At 47.8% G+C, this 22,382-nt stretch overlaps 1 protein-coding gene across 1 annotated transcript in view; it reads right to left on the bottom strand.

Annotated features, from left to right (window-relative positions):
* Tbc1d22a (TBC1 domain family member 22A) overlaps positions 1-22,382 on the bottom strand; it is a 273,067-nt gene that overhangs the window by 104,297 nt on the left and 146,388 nt on the right. The window contains exon 11 of the mRNA XM_028753701.1: positions 731-858. Within this exon, the coding sequence (XP_028609534.1) occupies positions 731-858 (128 nt within the window). The remainder of the gene's footprint in view (positions 1-730; positions 859-22,382) is intronic.

The raw sequence follows: 22,382 nt of genomic DNA on the forward strand, positions 1-22,382 counted from the left end.
CCACTTTGCTAAGCCCTGGCACAGAGCCCATCCAGGGCTCTCATAGCAGGGAGAACTTGATCTTTTACTATAAAAAAGACACTCACTTGGTACTTCCTTCCTAGCTTTCTGTGGCGGTCTGATGCCTCTCCCTAGGCTGCAGTGCCTGCTTCTATAAGCCAATGCCCACACCCTATGCACACATAGGGAAGCTTCAGCAGACCTCACACACAAAATGAAAAGAGACTAGAATAAGCAACGGACACTCAGGGGAGCCAAGGTGGATGCTTCCGGAAAACTCAATCTCCTCAAGACATGAATTTCATCAAAACTGGTGAAGAGTGGAAAATTTCATATTGTGCTGCATCTGTCTGAGGATTTCTTTAAATCTTTATTTTAAGTAACTCAAAACATAGACAACACGTGAGTCCCGAGTGTGAAGTTTCTACTAGAGCTGCTCGGATGTACAGCAAAGGTACATGATTACTCGGCCATACTTACAGTTTAACTCTGCTTAAAATGTAAATTGCCAGTGAGAATGGGAGGGGACTGTCACCAACCAGCTGGAGTGCCATCAGGTGACAAGGAGAATCTTAGGAAGTCCTTTTCCTTGCTCTACATATAGCCAGATGACAGGAACACCTGAGTTAGATTTTTTTTAAAAAGACTTTGATGCAATGGAGAGGATATTCTGCAGGGATCCAGTGTAGGGGCAGACAGGGTGGGCTGGGGCCATGGGCCGGGTGCTCACCTGGTAGGTGTCCCACAGACGGATGGTGCAGCGCAGGGGCAACTCCCTCATCAGCAGGTTGTTCATCCAGCGGAAGGCAAACTGCAGGTACCGCACCTCATGCCCGTCCAGATGCCGGTGGACCCGCTCTGCACAACACAAACACAGGCTGTCAGGGGAACCTTGGGGGCAAAGGACTAACTCCATTAAGGAAGAACTCCACAGTCCATGCTTCAGGAGGAGAACAATTAAGGGGCTGGAGAGATGGCTCAGTGGTTAGAAGCACTTATTGCTCTTGCAGAGGACCTGGGCTCAATGTCCAGCACCCAGATGGCAGTTGACAACCATTTGTAACTCGAGCATCACACTTCTAGAGATCTCATCCTAACCCAGGCACCATCCCTCCTGTACACAGACCCAGCAGACCTGTTCCTGCCCAGACCAGGCAGCCTCTAGATGCAGGACTAAGTACTAAAAACAACTGGGTGTCACAGAGAACCAGGCTCTTCCAAACATTGTCCCCAAAGGATGGACCCTGACTTATTTAGGGTTACTATTACTGTGATGAAACACCATCATCAAAAGCAACCAGGGGAGGGAAAAGTTTAATTCATTCACAGCTTCATATAACAGTTCATTAACAAAGGCAGTGAGAGCAGGACCTTGAGCAGGGCAGGAGCCTAGAAGCAGGAGCTGATGCAGAGATCATGGAGGAGTGCTGTTTGCTGGCTCGTTCACTATGACGTATGCTTTCTTAAAGAACCTAGGACCACCAGCCCAGGAACGGCACCACCCACAATGGGCTAGGCCCTCCCCCATCAATCACTAATTTAGAAAATGACCTACATTCAGATCTTATGGAGATGTTTTTCTCAATTGAGGTTCCCTCCTTTTCAGATAATTTTAGCTTGTATTAAGTTGATATTAAATTAGTCACCACAGACCCCTACCAGCTAACTACTGGCTATGTCTCAAAAATAAGGCTTTCCCAACCACTGAAGGGAGAAAGCCTGTCCTATGCCTGTTCTGAATCTTACAGATGAGCCACTTCTGTGTAAGAATGTGCATACTTAACTGGGCTGCTGTGGCTGAGAGGCAGCCAGGCCCACAGGAGGTAATGATGGGCTGGTCCTAGAAAAGCAGGCCTCAGCAGGCAGGCAGTTCCTGCACTCTCAGCCCTCTGCTGTCCTCAGCTGACCAGAACAGCTGGGGCAGGACGCTCATGGGACTAAGCCACAGTTTGGCGGAGCTTTGTCCCCTTAGAGTCCATGTGTTGGAGGCTGGGTCCTTGGTATGCAATGGAAGAGGCGGTGAGACCTTTAAGAAAAAGGTTTTGGAGGAGGTCCTTACGTTAGGAAGACTTGCCCTCGGGAGACTAGAACGCAGCTCTCACAGAGTCGTGGTTGGTTCTCAACAAGAGGGCTGTCACAGAAGAAAAGCCTGGCCGCTTTCTGACCTCCTCTTGGCTCCTGTTCTGCAGCATGAGCTGTCCCTCTCACAACTTTACCACCACTGTGATGACACGTGTCCTCATCAGAGATGAACTGTCGCTAGTGTCCTATGCGTGAATTTCTGGAACTGAGAGCTAGCCTCTTTTCCTTCTAAGTAAGCAGTTTCAGGTATTTCATCACAGTATTAGCAAACAGGCTGGGTGTAGAGAGAAAACTCAGCGATCAGGCCCTTATTAATGATGGGAAATAGAAAGCAATTCAAGATCAGTTACAACAAGACAGTGCGTAGCTACAGGATAGAGCTGGTGAGAGCAGCCATGCTCCCTCCAGGCTTTACAGAGGCTGGGGCAGCGTACTAATAGAGTAAAGGGCCCTGAGAGTTTGAGGGAAGGGTTCCAGGAAGAAGGTGATGGCCCTGAGACCTCCCCCTCCAGGAAAGTGCTTCTGATCCAAGAGGCAGAAGGACACAGAGGTCTCTGTATTTGCCATATGCTGCTTCTGCAGGAAAAGACTTAAGAACTAGGGTTCCGGCCCAGCAGAAAGAGGCCTAACCCTATCATGCTGCTGGGCAATGGGGCTGCCCACATGCTACTCTTCCAGCTGATTCCACTCACTGCAGATGCCGGATTCTGTTTATTCAAGAAGTCTGGTACAGACCTGTGCAAACAGGATTAATCAACTTCCTAATTTTATAAAGGTAATTTTTTTTTAAGAAGACAGAAATTCTTTCCAGCTTGAAATTAGCTGCAGTTACACAACTCAACTGACAGAAGACCCAAGGGCTCAAGTGGCTCTTCATCCCAGCAACCTCTGCAGCTCCCAAGGGCGCATCCTGCTGGGACAGCAGCAGCCTCGGCTGTGGCCCAGCGCACTGAAGCAGGGCGCTGCAGTTGATGTGAAATTCAAATCTGATGAACCCTTGCAAACCAGCAGTTTAGAAAATGACTGAATTTACTGAACAAGGTTCTTTCTACACAGGAGCTTGAGGGATGAGCTTTCATGAATAGGCAGGTGGCTGTTTGGGAACCCACAGCCCAAGGGTGGTGGCAGCACTGGGGAGGAAACCCTGGCATCTGGAAATGGCAGGCAATGAGGGCAGCCTGCAGGGCAGTGTGGCTGATACTAGAGCAGGTGTCCCAGGCAGGTGTCCTGGTCCCACTGGTCACTCCCAGCCAGTGATCCACTACTATCAGGCTACAGCCAGTCTCACTTCCACCTTCAGCTGTCCTGAGGACATCAGTATAGGGGTCATCAGACAATCCATCATCCCCTCCTCAGATGGACATACAAAGTGACTGCCAGGTCATCATGGTTAGACTCAACTTCTCCAAGGTAATAGTTTCCTTGGAGACATAGAGATGGTCTCCTTGGAGACTCTGTGTCAAAGAACAGCTGATGCTGGAGATCTCCACCGAAGATTCAGAGAAGGTAAAGAGGAGAAAATGAGCCACCACAGGGACTGACACCCAGGAGCCATAGCCTCCTACTGGCCACATTCTACATGTAGTACCAGCAGCCCACCCACCACGGGGAAGGTAGGAATCTTAGGACCTGGAAAACAAACAGTCCTAACATGCACCCTACAGGCAGGTAGCACCTTTCTAAGACAAAGTGGCAAGAAACTACTCTGAAAAATTAAACACATTTCTGGACTATTCATCATTGGAGTAACCTAGCAGAAGAGGGAAAACCAATCCTTTCTGCCCTATAAAAATCAGGCACGGGGACTAGCCAGCTGCAGCCCCCAGGTATGGCTGACTTGGTGAGGGCAGGTTCTACCAGAGGCTTATGATAGGTCCAGGTGGTCACCCTGCAGAATGACCACAACACAACACTGACAGCTTATGTTATTGCTTATGTGCCCTCATAAGGGCACAGGTCAACTCTTGCAGGGGAAGGTTTGCAGGGCATCATTCCCAGAGAGGATACACAAGGAGCCCTCTACACCAGGGCTATGTTCCTCTCCTCTAAGAGCCAAGCAGGACAAGTCTATCCCCGCTCTCTGTCACCAAGCTTCTGAGCACTCGGTCTTCTCATCTGCTCAACATGGGACCCTGAACTCGTAGGAGTTTGCTAAAGGGCAAAGGCCACAGATGTTAGGTGCTGAGACCACACATGAGATCGTGAGGACCCTGTGAGTATTTGTGGCCAGTGTTCTACTGTGTGGGCTAAGCACTGCCAGGTGAAACCATTGACTCTGGCAGAAGGAATGCCTAGCCTGTAGCTACCTGGACAGTATCCTTGATCATAGGGAAGTGGCCATTTTTCACTGACTGCATACTACTTGGGAAACAGGTAATGAATGTGAAAGTGGACCAGCCACCAGCTCCCAGCCAGCTTCTAATGTGCACAATGAGTCTCTGGCAGGGGGCCTCCTATTTTGAACATAGTGTAAGACAGAGTGCTAAAATCTAGGCATGACTTCCAGTTTGTATACATCAGAACTGCGAATGTGTGTGCTAAAATGACTCCTTTCTCCTGTTTTATAAGTGACCGTGAGCTCATGCGCTCTCACTGATAAAAGAATCTGGTCAGCAGTAATTCCAAAACCGGAATTTCCATTTCACTGGCAATCAGGGTTCAAGCATAATGAATGAGTGGGCAGACATAATTACTATCATCTTTCAAGCCGAAATGTCCTGTGTGGCAGGGCACCGTGCACTGCTGTAAAGTCATCAGACAGGACAGCAACCACAGCCTGCAGAGTGCTGTCCTCTGTGCTTTCAATGGTGGGCCCACGAGCTGAAATCCTGTAGAAAGCATCTAGTCTTCTGGACTGCAAGTGCAGTAAATTATGCAAACACACAGCACCCTGGAGCTCCCGCTACAGGTTAGCAGTATTGACACTGGACCAGGCAACAAAGATTTATTTGCGCAGAGCAGACACAATGGCCCACATTTAGATATCCGACAAAGAAATCTCTCTCCCTGTGCTGCGCTGCGGGCTGGCGGAACAGCACCTGCTTTGCTGGGCCTGGCTGGAATGAGCTTTGATTAAAGGGAAAGATTCTGATCATCTCATCGGTTAGGAGGATAAAAAAGGAACAGAAACAAGAGCAACCAACGGTCAACACGGGGCCTCTGCAACCGAAAAGCTGCTTCTCTAACTCTGCAACAGTCAGGTCCTAAATGGGTGCTGCACCCAACACACCTGCCAGCTAGAGGACCTGGGGACCTGCTGTGTCACAGTGACAGGATGAGAGGCTAAACCAAGAACCAGAGAGAAAATCCTGCCACCCAATCTCAGAAAACCACACTGGAGGTGACAACAGCAGCAATCACCATCCCTGAGAAAACAGGCAGGCTTCCTCTCAGCAAGGCCATGGAGCCGAGCTCCAGCAGAGTGTGCTCAGAAGAATGAGAAAAGGGTTGGAAGTGGGTGGAGATTCAACACAGATGGCTTACAGCAAGCAAGGGCTATGGCGTCACAGCCCAGGGCTGTGCAAGCAGGACGATGGAAACCAGGGCTGTGGGGATCTGGGCTGTGAGGACCAGGGCGCTGAGGACAAGGTCTAAGCAAAGCAGCCTACTTCCATCACCTAACAGAAGAAGACCTTACTATCTCAGAGCTCCAATCAAGGAGGGCAGTTCTTGCTCCTTCCTGACCTAAGAGGATAGAAGAGAGAGGCAAGGCCCCAGGGATGGGAGGCTGGGTTGAATGGGCATCTGGCCAGTCCTGAAGCTCAGGCCAGGCTCAGTTCTGCTCCTGGAGATTATCTGGTTTAGGAAAATCAGAATGCCTGGGCAGTGCCCAGGAACACAAGTGACCTGTACTGCCACCTAATGAGCTGCAACACTTCCCACAAATACGTCACTACACTCTAATAATGGTCAGACAACTTCCTCAGGGGGGAAAAAAAAAACATTTTTCCTCAGAAATCTTAATGGAAATCAATAGGAAATCAGATTTATTTAGAAAATTTTAACACCATTTCGGAAATGTGCTGATCAGGCAAAAAGAAGTTCCAACATTCTCATCTGCTACTCCTGAGCCAAGCACAGACCAGAGATGCTGCAGGGACTACCTGCCCTTCAAAGGCATCCCAGGAGCCCAGGAGGCAAGAGGAGAGCCTGGTAAGTTGTAGCCTCATGAGGAGTTCACCAGCCCCTGTGCTGGGTCCTAACAAGGGGCTTTGACAACCTTGCCTTGTCTCTGTTATACTAATGGTTTCCTGGTAGGTACTAGACAGCTCTGGGGTGGGGACCGGACACCTAAAGCAGGAGCCTTGCTGGACCCTGGGAAGGAGAGGGAAGGTGGAGTGTGAGCTTCGCTACATACCCACGATGCACTTGCCACACCCACAATGCACCCCATGGCAGCTCTCAGGAGCTGGCTTGGTGGAGACTGCTTGGACAGCAGTCCAATTCAGTGAAGAGGTAATGGTCCTGATACCACAGGGACAGGCATGGAGCTCCCTAGAACAAACTCTACCCCATGCATCTCTTCACTGGGTTGACCCTCCTGGCCCATGACCCCACACTAAAATTGGAGTGCTTCCTGGATCTAATGAGCCACTCCAAAAAGCTAGCCAGCTTTAAGGGCTGAGGACACCGTTGAATTCTGACCCAGTCAGTAAGAAATGCCCACTGCCTGGGTACCAGAGTATGGCTGGCATGTGGGAGGAGAGTGGCCATGGTGGCCTCATCCTGTCACTTGTGAACTCTGACTCTAATTCTAGATGGATAGCATCAGAAGTATGGTGGCCACCAGGGTAGGTATTCAGAGAATAAATATACTTCATCAAATGCCCCAAATGGGCTGATATCCCCCAACAGACTGTAGAGTAGAGGACAGATGCATTCCTTCAAAACAATTCCCCCAAGGGTTATTTTAACAAGGCCATCAAAGCACATGACTGCTGTCTTTTTAAGGTGCTCAACACAGTGTGTTGGTGAGGGCAGTCAGACCCAGACGGTACAATGTTTCAAGGCAGGCAAACTTGGCATGGCCAATTCAGCCCCAGGAAGGAGCCACAGTATACTCAGTCGTGGGCCTTGCCATAAGAAGACAATACCTCTCATTCTTGGGACCCCAGTGAACATGAGCACAGAATATAATTAAGCCTCCTGGCAGGCTGTATAGCATCAGCGTGTATCTGACACCACAGCACACGGTCGTCTCATCTCTGGAGAGCCATTAAGGTCTATTTTTTGACAGTAACATACTCTAAAATACAGGTTCTTCTTTAGCTACAAAGAGCTGAGACAACGAGGCATTAGATCACTCTTGCTTCACAGATGTGCTCATAAGCATCTCGATAAGACCCTCCAAGACAGTGTTACCATCACACCAGAAAGCAACAACCAGATTGGGGTGGAAAAGGTAACACTGCTTCCTGGATGCCCAGCACACAGTAGGTCTGACTGCACTCTCCATGACAGATCAGCTAAGCCTGCAGAGTAGCTAGAAGACAGCCCCATGAGGCTTAGTTCCTGACTCCTCTCCATTCAACGTGTGTGTGTGTGTGTGTGTGTGTGTGTGTGTGTGTGTGTGTGTGTGTGCGCACACGCGCGCACGCACGAGTGCGTGCGTGCACACATACACAGGCATGTGCACATGAAGGTGATATTCGTGTACGGAGCCCATCTGTCATTATCAGCTGGCTTCTTCAATCCTGCCCTACATTTTTTAAGACCTGGAGCTCAGAAATTCAACTGAGCTGGCCGGCCAGTGAGCCCTAGACATCTTTCTGTCTCCACTTCCCCATATCTGGGATTGAAGTTACGCACTACCACACCTAGCCTTTTTACATGGGAGAGTCGGGGTCTGAACTCAGGTTTTCATGCTAACATGACAGGCACTTTACCAGCTGAGCAATCTGCCCAGGCCTTGTCCCATACAACCCTCAGGAGATGCTACAGTAAAGATCCGAAAAAGGACCGTAGCATCTGGAAGGCAGCTATGCTCACTCTGGATGGAAGCATCCGAAAAGCACATTTTAATTTTGATATCTGTCCAAATCTCCTTATGCTTGCTTCCTGGTTTGGATGGCTTTCTAAGAAATCACCTCCAGTATCTAACTTCACTACAGTCACTGTTCCTTCAAGCTATAGACCCTGAGGTTTAAAGGGCCTCACCCACTCACTTTTTAACATGGAAAAGGCATGCCACAAGTTCCTTACATGGGTGTATTCTGCCAATGAATTTCCTTCCCATCTCTGTGGAAATCAATTGTCCTTATGTGCGGCTCCCTCTGAATGCTCTTCCATCCTAGTAGTCTTTAGCTCGGTGTCAATAATGCATGGCCTTGGTCACCCACCACTCAGCCAAACCTGGACCTGCCATGTTGTCCATCTTGTTGGGTATATCTAGGTATGCCAGGGGCTCTGTGTCTACCTGTGAACTACAAGATCAGCATGCCTTTTTCTGCAGGAAAGCAGGCTGGGATTTTAACTGGGATTGAGCTGAACGTGTAATCAGTTAGGGGAAAGTGTTATTTAACACTCTGGCTTTCCAAGTCTCTGGGCATGATTGGTCATTCTGAATTTCCTCAGCTGTACTTTTGTAGCCATCTTGTGTTTTCCCGAAAAGCTTCACATTTGTATGCTATAGTAACCGGTGGTGACTATTCACTCCCAATTGTAGTATCTATGTGTGTACATGTATGTACATAGGCACTCAACCTGGAATGTCATATACCTCAGAAGGTGCCATCCACATCCACCTGGTTATTTTTGAGACAAGGTCTCCTGCTGGCCTGGAACTAACTCACCAAGTAAGTAGGCTGGGTGGCTAGTGAGCCCCAGGGATCTGCCTGCCTCTGCCTCCCCAGCACTGGGACAACAAGCACACACCACCATGCCTATTCTTTTCATGTGAGTTCTGAGTGTCAAACCCAAACCCACCAACCGAGTGATCTTCGCGGCCTACTCAGTTGCTGATTTCTCCTTGCTATTACGCAGAAACACTATTTCTGTGTGCCAGCCTGTTGTCCTGAAGCCTTCCGAAACTCTCCTCTGGGTTCAGGTCAGTTCTTTTGTTGTCTCCACCAGCTCTCAAGAGATGAAGGGGTTTCCTTTCTCCTTTTCCAGCCTAGAGGCCATTCATTCATGTGTGCTTCCATTTGCTGCTTCTGCCTCTGTGCACTGGCTGGACTACCTGTACGCATGCTGAATAGAAGCAGTGAGAATGAAGAGGTCTGTAGAAAGCATTCAGACTCACATTGCTTGTATGAGTTCAGCTGCGGGCTTTTGCAAAAACCCTCTGGCAGAGTTAGGAAGTTCCCCTCCACTCTCGGATTACTGCTGGCTTTCATTAAGAATGAACACTGGGCTTTGTCAAACGTTTCTCCTGCATACACTGAGATAATTTTATGGGTCTGTCCTTTTTTGATATTTTAACATAATGGACTATATCAGAGGCTTTTCAACAGTTAAATCAGCCATGCATTCGAGGATACAGCACATGTCACAATGATATATTATTCTTTTAATGCCATGTTTGATTTGATTTGCTAAAAGTTTTGTTCAGTTATGTTCCCAGTGGATACTAGTCTGTAGTTTTTTCTTTAAAAGCACCTTTTAAAGTTTGGAATAAGAGATACACCAACCACATGGAATAACCTGGGGAGCATGTGCCCTGTTTACTTTCTCAGCAGCCTGGGTAGAATCAGTTATTCTTTGCTGAATGCTTTCCAGTGGAGGCCCAAAGTCTTCTCTGAAGGAAGATTTAAGCTCTGGCTCATTTGCTTTCAGAAATTTGGGGATGTTCAGAACACCCGCTTCTTCTAGGGCTAGCTGGCTGTGTCATTCAGTTAGAACACACACTTCTTCTAGGGCTAACTGGCTGTGTCACTCAGTTTTTAGAAAACTATACACATTTCATAACATTGTCAAATATATTGTCAAAATGTGAGTGACAGTCCCTATTTTCTTCATGCCTAGGGGGCCTGCACAATGGTGACTGTCCCAGCCCTCATATTGGCAAGCTGTTTGTTTGTTTTCCTGAACCGTTGACTATAAACATCTGTTTATTGACTTTTTTTAAACAAGCTTTTGGAGTCACTCCACCTAACTACCCACCCCAGTCCTTAGGTCAGCAGTTGAGGTCCCTGATTTAATTCAGTTCTCCTTCAGGAACAGGTGTCTAGTACTATGTGTTTCCCTCTACCCACTGCTTTGTCTGTGTTTGATGAATTCTTTGCTGCTGTATTTCTGAATTTTCCTGTTCACTCATGTCAAAATGCTTCCTAATGTCCCTTGTGATGTCTCCTATGGGTTACTCTCACTGGTTACTTAAAGGGATATAGACTGATTTAGAAATCATTGGGCATCTCCCAAATATCCTCCAGATTTCTACACTAGCTCCGTTGTTCTCAGAGCATATTGCACATTCCTTAAATCCTCTCAGCTTCCCTGAGATGTCTACTGTACAGATGTGTGTGGTAAGACACACATCCTGGGAGCTCTCTAAAGGTCAAGCAGTTCACCCTTGTGTGCTTTGCACAGCCTCATGTGCAGCATGAGGACCTGTGACACCAATCCATCCCTCCCCTGCCGGCCTGGTGCTGTGCTTTCCTGATTCTCCTCTCCGTCTCTCCACACAGCAGTTGTCATTGTCACTGTTTCCACTTTAACTTTCTAGTTCTTCCTGGTCTCTTTGGCATTCTTTGCCTTTTGGTCTGAAAAGTGTTGACTTTGCCTCCATTTCTGGGATGCTTTTTTCTGGCTAGCAACTTTGGGGTTATCCTTTCAGTGGGCTGAACATGTGACGCTACTGCATCCAGTCTGAGATGTTCCTAAGTCATCTGCCATGGCCGTGAACTTGTCCGATTCCCTTTAGAGTTTTCTTTATCAGTGGGCCGAAGCACGTTGATGTGATGAAGGATTCTCTGCTAAAAACACGCATATACTGGTCTGCCTTACATTGCATAGTTGAGCTGCATTTGTCAGGATTCCATGTACCTGCTGAGGCAAGACCCATGCTGAAGCAAGATAGATGCTAAGGCAAGGCATGTGGAGGGACGTAATGTTTGGAGAGTATAGACAGGTGACAGAGTATAGACATGGTGACAGACTATAGACATGGTGACAGAGACAGTGTTTGGCTTGCTGCTACAGCTAGCTGTGCAATGCTTGTGGGTCTTGCTGATCTTCACTTCCCTGAAAGGGGCACAGCTGAGACTTTCTCCTGGCATTCCTCCTGGTCCCTCCTGCTGACTCCAGCTGAGGCTGAGGCCTGGCTGTCTCTGCTAGGTCATGTCACCGCTGTTGCTAACCTGACTCTGCCAAACTGGACTGCTGGTGTATCCGTGAAGTGTTTGCAACTGGATCGAGCTGCTGCTGCCTGCTAACCTGTGAACTGAACTGCTGATTTCTCCACAACACAGAAGGCATTTACTCTAAAGAACCTTTCTAAACAGGTCCACTATCCCATATGCTTTCTTTCCCGCCACCTCTGGTGGGTAGTGGGCTCCAAGGGAAGGAAAAATGTTTAAGAACCATCATTAAAAATAAGGTTTGAAAAAACCTAAAGTTACAGAAAACCCTTCTGAGCTCTGCTCGGTGTTCGCAAGTGTGATGCCCGTTCCCAGCTCGGGCTCCCAGGACCAGACTCCTCACGTGGAGGCTTCTGGCCTTGCTTCTGTGGTTATCCTTGCAGGCCCTCACAGAGCACATCTGGTCATCCTCTGTGCTGCCTTTCCTCTTAGCCCCGCCCTTCCTCACGCTCTGCTGTCTGACAAAGATCACTGAGGTCTTCGTAGGTCCCTCCTCGTTGTGCCTAGAGACACAATCACCACAGACTGATGACAACACAGCCTTGTGGTTCAGTTTTGAAGTAGGGCTTCACAGAGCTGCAAATAGGGGTGAGTTTGCATCCAGAGGCTGGCCTGAGGAGATCCTGCTTTAACGTCACAAATGTTGTGCTTGGCAAGATCCACTTGCTCACAGCTGTATGACTAAAGACCCCAGCTGTGCTGACTGCTGGCTGAGGCCACCTGCAGGCCCTGGCCACATGAGCTTCTCCAACCAGCTGCTCCCTTCAGGATCGAAGAGCATGCCCAGTACCACTTTGCAAGGTGGAATCTCAGAGGAAGTGATGAGAAAGGCCTCCTGCCAGCACTGCCATCAAGACACAGGTGTCACCAGAACTACAGAACTGCTGATACACAAGAGACAGGAATACCACCACGCAGGACATAGCTCTACTAATGGGCCACCTTAGGGTCTGCCATCACTTCATGCCTGCTCCTCTCTGCAGCATGGCCAAAAGTAGGGGTCTCACTCACCAGAGTGCAGCTCATGGAACACCCAAGACTGTGAATGAGAGAGTTCAGGGCCACTCTGCCAAACGGGCAGCTCCAAATGACAGGCTAAGACCCTAACTAAACTGAGGAAGACACAGAAATGCCCAGCCAAAGGAGCATAAGAGCCTAGACACATGACAGGTCAGCTCCTCAGAGTCAACCCTGACACAGCCACAGTGAGGCTGAAGCAGCCACGTTCTCAGGACGTACTTCCCCTCTGCTGCACCAGCTTACTGCTAGGAACATAGCCACCACGAAACTGTCTGAGCTGCAACCTAGACCCAAGACCTCCCTGTGCCAGCTACTGGTGTCTGCTCAGCATTCAGACTCAGCACATCATAGCCCTGCCTGCTCCTGACTTCCCTGTATCCCACAGAGCCAAGTACCTGGAGGACGGAAGATGGAGAACAGACAGGAACAACTATCTGTAACTTCTATGCTGGCCTTAGTAATCAGCATGGCACCTCACTGTAAAACTGGGCTCTTTTCCAGGTTCAGGACCCAAGGAACAAGACAGGAAAAGATTTCCATGGTAGCAAGAGGGTCAGTTGGGCAGACATAACAGTAACTGCAGGGTGGATGAATCAAGATAGAGAGGAAAGGACCAAGGCTTATGAGGAGGGTGGATAGATGGGTGAGATGGAGCATCTTCAAAGTACTATGTGATAAATACCCACATGGAAGCCCCTAGCAGTACCTGAACTTCATCTGTCACTTTCTACAGTGAAACTGGGAGCCTTGAAGGTCAGACCCTTCTGTAAAGACCCAGCATAGCAGCAACACCTAGACCCAGCCATGGGGCATGAAACTCAGGGTTTCCAGAGATGCTAGGACATACATGCCATCCCCAACATGGCAGCATCCAGGAGCAAAACCTCACATCATAGCTATTCTTGAGCAGCCTCAGTGTTTGTTATCAGCCACCAAAGACACCAACTAGTTGAAGCACCATCCAGAAAGCTGATTACCCCTGCAGCATTTGGTCAACAAGCCAAAGCCCCTTTAAACACTGAGTTCCTGGGGTCTGCTTTTATAAGAATAAATGTATATTTGAGAGTTTGCTATAAATGTCATTTTAAGAGCAGCATCTCTCATGGTCATCATCATAGCCAAAGGTCTAAGAGGCACAGTGCCTAATTCTGGGATCCAGTGCTGAAAAAAGTCCACCTCTGGATGGGAGAAGGGTGGCTCATGGGCTGGGAGGGACCTTCAAAATATTCATTTGTCCTTGATCCCTCAGGCCCTGCCACAGGCCCCTGCCAATGCAGCTACTTAACTGGGGGGAGGGAGGGGTGTGTGAGGAGTCCAGGTTTTACCTCAAGAAAGAGAAAACACACAGCCCCTCTCCAGCAGCCATGAACAGGAGGATGCTGGGGACATTTCAGAAGCAGATCTGATGGCCTACATTCAGGCCAAGACTTTTCTTCTTGAGGTCAGGGTGAATCTCTGTACTTGGAAGTCTCTGTTTACAATGCAATTAACTGGTCTCAGCTCAGCAATAAACCCTGAAGATCAATCTCAGCATGGGGGCCACAGAGATACCATCATCTGGTCCAGAGCTTGCTGGGCTACATTCTCTTACACTTTATTGCCCATGGCGGACACAGCGCTTCCAGGTGGTAAACACTCCACACTTGGTGCCCATCACAGTTCTGCCTCCTTGTCCCAGAACATCTCAAATGGTTGGCGGGAGCAGTGAAGAATCAATCCCAAGGGACAGCGGCCTGGGTCTCCGTGGGGTCTGGTCCTGCCCTCCCACCTTGCAGTAACTGAAGCAGTTTGGCTTTCCCACAAGTCATGAAATGGTCTGGGTGGGGGAGAGGAGACATGCTGTGGGCCTTCCTTTCCAACAGCACTGCTGTGCAGCTGTGCTAAGGACGGCCTGGGGAGAGGGCTCTCAGAACAACTATTAATGTCCTAATGTAGGACAGAACGTCCTCTGCAGTCACGAGCCAACTGCCCATCGGCATGAGGCCTTAAAATGAGGGGGGAGGGGGAAAGGAATCCTGTTCTGCAGGAGATTTATGTATGGACAGACCAGAAGGCCACTTTCCCGGGATCCTTGGGGTGCTCCTACTCTCTATGTGGGATGATAAACCGACCCTTGGTGTTAATAGAGCCTTCAACTTGTTCTGGAACAGTACTGAAGATGAGCTTGTACTGGGAAGGAAGGGGAAGAGGTAGCAGAGCCCACAGACAGCAGGGAAGCGAAGGGTGAAGGAGGGCCCCAGGGGCAGGGACAGGCTGCTATTCCAGGGTACCACTTTAAAAGTGGACATGGAGAAGATGGCCTGTTGGCCTGAAACCATGACCCCAAGACAATCATGTGGACTGAAGCAACCAGACACTTAAAGCAAAAGCTGGTAGAAGAGCAATCCAGAAAAAAAAAAAAAAAATTCAAAGCATGGGCTGGCTCCAGGCTCTCAGAATGAAGGAGGCCAAAGACCCATATGCTAATTCACAGAACCTCCAAATCAGGCCTTGAGAGCAGGGATGTTCCAAAGGGATGGAGGGACAGCTCCAGGTGGCAAATGTCATCACTGTCTCCACAGATCATGACTGCATAAGCAGGAGAGCATGACGCTCTGCCCAAAGTGATACCCACTTAGAGGAAAGCCAGGAAGCCCAAGGGGCATATAGGTAAATGGGCATACAGACACAATAGTCACAGTACTGGGGACACAATCCTCAGAGGAATATAAGCAAGCACTCAAGACTGTCTCTTGCCTAGCCCTGACCACTGTGGCATGTTCCTGGAAAAGCCCATGGGTTAGGGTTCACACAGGGCTTCCTCTGCCCACAGGCACCTCCTTAGGCTGTGGCCTGGGCCCATAGGGACCTCATTTACACATGTGCTTTTCAATCGGCTTGTCTGCATGTCTCAAATGAAACACCATCATCATTTCCAGCTTAGAGTCAGCCTTTGTGAGGCCTAATGAGGCTGCACACTGGAGACGGACTGCTGTGTGACAAGAGGACACAGTAAGGACTGCCCGGGCCTGAGCCACACTGCTGATTTATCCTCTGCTCTCTGACTGCTTACCTTGTCGGGGTAATAAAAATATTTTCACTCAGCTGGTAATAAAACTGAATCTAGTTTACTAGCTGTAACTGAATCCTACCTTGAAAGAATAAGTCAATTTTAACCTTACAATGTAGTCACGACAGCTTTCAGAGAAATTGCATTAAAATCACATTTAACTGGAATTAAAAACCCAAGAAAGAGAAAATGTACAAGGAGATAAAGCCATTTAAACAGGCAGAGGTAGGCCTGCTGCTCAGTACTATGTTCTAGCATTTTCTTCCTTACGGAAATGGGAGCATATTGGTAAAACTATTGTCCACAGGCCCTTCCCCAGCTCCCAGCAGTGGCCCCTACTGTAACTAGGTACCCAGGAGCTACACTGAGTCAGTCACTATAAGCACCTTAGAACAGGACAAATGAGAGGTGATGGGGACACTCCTCACTGATCTATGCTACTAGCAGGTAGGTGATGGCAGGTGAGCTAACCTCCAGAACTGAGGCTGGAACTCCCTCCCACTGGACAGGGAAATGAGACCAAAGTGCTCGAGGTTGCTCCTGGGCAGGTCTGTAGTCTCCTTTTCTTCTGGGGCACTCAAACTAGTCTCTAGAGCCCAAATCCCTATTTTAACTCAATACCGACATCTTTCCTGGCACTCAGTCTCCAAAACCTTGGGATCTATGATTCATCTAAACCTGAAGCTGGAAGCCGACCCACCCACAGACTTCTGCCAGTTGATGGGGTACTAGCCTGCTTATTCTTCATGGTCTGTCTCTCCATCCTGTGTCCATGCCAGCACCAGATCACACTGGTCCCTGATGCTACATACAGTTACAGGAAACACTTTTTGTGAGACAGGCTGCCAGTTATTCACAAAACTGAAGAGCTGCCCTGGTCCCCTGATGCTGCCGACTACATGGGTGGGCTGTTTCTCAGGCAGCTGGTAAACTAGAGTCTGCCTCTCATATTAGCAGAACACAGCCTACCCCAGATGCAGATGCAAACAAGGCTATGAGGGCCTCAGAAAGGACCTGCAGCCAACTTTATAAGAGTGTCCCAGCCCTTGGGGCACACCAAGTACCTTCCACAAAACTATACACACATCTGTCTGTATGTGGCCCCTTCTCCTAGGATATGAGAACAGCAGAGAAACCAGCTCTCATTCCACAAAACTATACACACATCTGTCTGTATGTGGCCCCTTCTCCTAAGATATGAGAACAGCAGAGAAACCAGCTCTCCTACTCCAGCATCTCAACATGTGGTCCACACTGAAGCAGGCTCAGTACTTCACAGATTTCTAAACTCTATGGATTTCATTTCCTTAATAGTTGTTCTATCAAAACTTTCTGGAACACGTAGCTTCAAGTGCAGTTTCAGTCAGCATTTTTGGTATCTAAGATTGAGCAAACTTCCAGGTTTTGTTCCAAAACCAAGGGGTGGAGGACCCTCGGGTCTTCCTGTCACATCAAGGCCCTATCTTGGAGTACCTGATACTTGGCAAGTTCTCCCATGTCACTTCCCTAAGACATGATCCTGCCTCCTCCTAATGGTGAAGTCATGATGACAGTTCTTTGAATATAAACACACATAACACACTCTGAGCCACTATGGATACAATATTAGGACTCTCCAATGTCCCTGTGTTGAAGGCTGACTGTCCAATTTAACCTGCCCCATCCTGGGAGCCAGTTCTGCCATCACCTGGTCAGTAGCTACAGCTGGAGCACAAGACCTGTGTCCAGCATGCAGTCTGACCTAACAGGGTATTTATATTGGGAAATGGAACCCTTGAGGAGTTGTTAATTAAGCTAGATAAGGTCATGAGGGCTGAACCTGCAGACTTCAGTGACATAGTGATGTAGCACAGAGGCCAACATCCAGGGCCACTACAAAAACAGTACCATCCTCCTGAGGCTCTGAATGACGACAAATGTATCTACCTACATAGCACAAGAACCCTAAGCTAGCCTTGCAAAGAATCACTTGTAAGACTGAAAAGGAAGATCTCCACTGAGGAAGAGCCAGCCTCAGCGCAGCATCCCACAGTGAAAAGCCAAAGGGACCTAGTGTTTATAGAGTTCAGTCAGCCTTGGCCACAGAGGAGAATCCCTTGGAGAAGATGAGAAGCTGCTCCCAACAGACCAGGACACAGGTATTTGAAGCCAGTACCAAGACATCTATAGGACAATGACAAGAACAGTAATGAATAGCCAATGTACTGTCAACACATCTAAAGGGTGTATGCACGTGTGTGTGTGTGTAGGTATATCATATGTACACAGCTGTGGATATGTATGTATGTAGATCTGTATATGTGTACATCGGTGTATGTCATACAGGTATGTTTATATATATTGTGTACATAAACATGTTAAAGGATATGTATATGTGTGTATACAGATACATGTGTGTATATACAAGTATATAATATGTGTATGCACTTGTATGTACTAAAGACTCATGTATAATCATATGTATAGGTGTGTATATATGTATATACAAGTATACATATATGTATGAGCGCGTATATGTATGTATGTATATACAAGCATACATATATGTATGAGTGTGTATATGTACCTATATGTATACAATTGTATATAAATGTGTATATACAGATACATGTGAATGCATACACAGGACAATGTATGTGTGTAAAAGTGTTTTGTGTATACAAGTGTCTATCCAGGTATGTGCAGGTGTGGTGTATATGTATATAGACATGTGTATAAATATGCAGGTACATATATTCATAGGAGTATAAGCATGTGTATACTAGAATATGTATAATTATATACAACTAGTGTATATTCATACAAATGTGTGTATATAGGCATGTATGCATGTGTACTCAGATATATGTGTGTGTATTTTGTGCACACAGGCTCATATATGTGTGCTCTATGTACATGCACGTGATTTGTATATAGCAATGTATGCAAGTATGTATATAATTTCAAATAATCTATTACATTTAAGGCCATATTCTCTCCGTTCTATGAAGTGTCTAGAAAGAAAAGTGAGCTTGTAGCTTAGATTGGGCTTAAATTACACTTTGCCCCTCTGAGCTCATCCTTGGAAAAATTCCAAGTAAGATAAAAGAAGCCCAGGGAAGTCTGAGCTTCAGTGAGTGCTAAGTACTGCCCCGACATGTTACATTAAAACCTGCCAGTGCTCACCTGAAGGTCACAGGCCACTGGGCTGTATTTTACTTACTGAATCTGGCCCTCTAGACCCACAGCAGCCATGTGGGGTTGAGAGATGAGGTGGGAGACAACTCACAACCTGTTGTGAGTGAGAAACCCAGGAAGAAGGCGCGTTTCTGCAGCTCAGCAACAGCTTAAGTGGTCCAGCAAGAGCTTCAATGCTAGTGTAGCAGAGTCTCTGGCTGACCTTCCTCAGCAACCTTTGCTGTCTTGCTCACCACAATTTCCCAGCCCACCAGGCCCAGCAGTGTCTCTCTACTTTAGGCTATCTCCAAGAACCTGAGACAAAGCCCAGTAGACCCAGGGCTCCAGGGAGAAGCAAAGAATTCTTGAGTTCTTGCCTCTTCTCTACTCCCAGAAGCCACCCTACATAGTCACTGCACCTCTAGAAACAGGCTTCTTGGAGAGGGTGCCAGTGTCTCCCTGAAGGGCTAACACTCTCATGTCCATGAACTAGTTCTCTATAATCTAATCTTCTGACTGGGTCTGACCAGCATCTCTTTGGGCACTGCTGAAGCTATATATGCTCAAGTGGTCTAACATCAAGCAAGCTCATATGTCTCATATGTCAGAAGACACATCAGACCTTTCATTTATACAGAAGCACCTGTGCCACCGCACACATGACATGAGGAGAAGGCCTGAAGTAGGCACTGGCCTGGGACACTGCAAAGGTGCTTTGGTTACAGCCTTTGGGAAGCAAAGGCTAGAAACCTGCTCATGTCCGACAATTCTATTTCGGCAGCAATCTAGGTCATGTGATCTCAGATCTAGTGGTAACAACAACAGAATGTGCAGGGGGTCATTACGATTTGATGGGAAATTGTAAATTTTCACTTTCAAATATATACAAGCATTCCAGATGCAACATGGGCAAAATCACACACTACATTCCTTGGACTGAGATTTCACTAGGAGGCAGGAATCTAACAAACACTTGTCACCACAATAGGAAATTACTAACTTGTGGGAGCAGGTTGTTACTACCTAGGAAGAGCTTTAATAACTCAGACTAGGTGGACAGTGAACACACGTGTCATCATTTTTAGGCTATTAACTTCTAAATAAATTTAAATACTGAGAGAGGCAGGACAGGGCAGCACAGACAGCACTCTATTTCTGCTTTCTAAGGTGTTCTGTGACACACACCTACTTGAATACAGGCAGAACCAACTGTAAGACACATGTAGCTTTTAGTCATTTAAGTCCCTTGGCCATGAGCCTTATTCTTCCTGAATAAAAATGCCAAGCCCTTAATCTTTCCAGACTTCAGATGCTTATAAAATGAATTCAATAGGACTAAAACTCACACAACTCTCTAATGTCCTTTCTGAGCTGGTGACTGTAGTGTCCATTAGCTGTGCTCAGAACTGTCCTCTAAACTTGGGCTGTCCCCTGACATCACTGTAGCCAAATGCTGGCTGCCCAATAAAATGGGCTTTGTGTTCCAGTCTCTGGTAGACACACTAGGAACTCATGCACGCTTCTCAAGCCCTTTCTCCTCCTACCTCAGGTGCCAGCCAAGGACACTCCTGTCAGCTGCTACCATCAGCCTGAATCACAAAGTAAAGACCAGCAGGACAGAGCCCCCCGGCCCACCACAAGAAAGGCTGTATGAGGACAAACCCTATTCTAACCTATAAAGTGCAGCCACTGTGATTTACAAGGCATGAAGCATACTCTAGCTTCTAACAGTAGTGTGGACTTCAACACGCAGCAACTTGGAATTTGGTCAATACCTTACCCAGTGCAATCTGAGTTCATGGCCATGCTCTCAGAAACTACAGAGGGGTCACAGCTAATCTTCTTGGAGAAGCAGACAGCATTGAATCAACAGAGGCCACTAGAAGAGGAAAAGGCATTGCTGACAGAAAGTCAGAAGGAGGAGGTGGCGGCAGGTACACGTGGGCATGAGAGGAGAGCCACACGGTGAGGGGCAGCAGGCCTGGAAGACAAGCACCACAGACTGGCACCACATCCCAAGAAAACACCAGAGTATTCAAAACCCAGTGGGCTGTCGAGGCTGGCCTGAGGACCTTGGTCCTTGTCACACACAGTACTTCACATGGGTCCTCTCAAGTCAGGGTGGCATAGAAGAGCCCAAAGAGACTGCACACCAACATCCCAGGACCATTAATGCTCCTGGCACACTTCCAGCAGATGGTGAAGACCTTTATGCCACAGTAGCACAATCAGTAGCTGTCTGATGGTGGTGACTCTGCAGAGTTGGGGCACGGGTCTGTATTTTGCTGAATAAATGCTTTCATGCACCTTTCCAAAACATCCAGTCCAGCAAGTCCACACAGGTTGGGTAGAGGCCTGGAATCACAGTCCAGCTGCAGATTCCACCTGCTTCTCCCAACAGAGAAGTAAGTGGGGTGTGTGTGTGTGTGTGTGTCTCACAGCAGATTAAGAAATCAAGTGTCTATAAAAGGGGAAAAGCACTGGGCTCTGATTTGAGCCCATCACAAGTGGCATGCCTTGGTCTTTGTTCAGACAGTGCCCCAGGGCACCTGGCACTATGTGGCAGTGTCTCCTAACACCCACATACCAGCAATCCAAGTGTCCCAAGTGAAACTCACTTCTCCTGAGGTGGGGAGGTGGCCTCTCAAGGCAGCCTGGCCCAGAATAAATTCCTTTTCCAGGAGCTGCTCCTTCAACTCCAGGGCAAAACAGTGTGATTCGGAGGGAATGGGGCCCTTACCAGGAACCATGGCACTTGGGCTGGCTACAAACATGCAGCCCCCATGGGGAAAGGAAGGGCTGCAAATCAGCTTCTGCTATGAATGTAGCTGTACTCACATGAGAAATCTTGAATCCTTACCAATGCCCTGGGAGCCAGTGATCTGACTGGGCCTCTCCATTTCAGATGCAGCCAGAAAGAGACTGGACCTCTCTGGAAGTAGTGCTTTCCGGTCTGCTGCAGTCTTCTTGAGGAGCAGCCTTTCTCTCCCCACAGGATGGATACTGTGCCAACCTGTGTCCTGCATTGGGTCTAAAGCTCCCAGGGACCATCCTCCTGGTTATACCTGGCAGTTCCCAGGTGAGTTTATTCACTTTCCACCTTTATTTATAGGATGCATCTGCTGAAATGCAGACCCCAGAATGACTCTCTTTAGCAGACTGATAACATCGTCTGGTGTATTTATTGAGACCATTCCCAAGGAATAGTCATCATTGATGGTGATGACTTAAACAGTCTCTGGGAGGTTGGTAGTGACTCATTCCCAAACTCAGGAGCCTGAGGCAGGAGGATCAGAGATCAAAATTATCTAAATCTACCTAGTGAGAAATTTCTAAAAAGGCAAAACTTCTCCCCTTGGTTGGTTTAATTAAATATATTGTGATGTATTTGTACAGTTCCTCTGTTGGTTCCATTCAGGATCCAATGGCTTCTTGTATCTGAGAGTTGGCAACCATTGTTTCTTCATTGTCCTCCCTTCCTGTGGAGATTTGAGTTCATGTTCAGTGTCTCTACCTTGCTGCATATCATGTTCAGAACTCTCTGCTTCACTGGGACTTCCCTCTGACCCATTGTCTACTGGCAAGGCACTGACCGCTTTGCTACCTTCATCTGATGGTAACCCTGCTCACTGCCCTCTTCATTTAGCTTTTGGTTTTTAAGAATCATATATTTTATTATTATCAGTGTGAGTGTGTGTGGTGTGTGTGTGTGTGTGTGTGTGTGTGTGTGAGAGAGAGAGAGAGAGAGAGAGAGAGAGAGAGAGAGAGAGAGAGAGAGA

This window comes from Grammomys surdaster, unplaced genomic scaffold (assembly GCF_004785775.1).
Source record: "Grammomys surdaster isolate TR1022 unplaced genomic scaffold, NIH_TR_1.0 125953, whole genome shotgun sequence".
Taxonomy (NCBI): Eukaryota; Metazoa; Chordata; class Mammalia; order Rodentia; family Muridae; genus Grammomys; species Grammomys surdaster.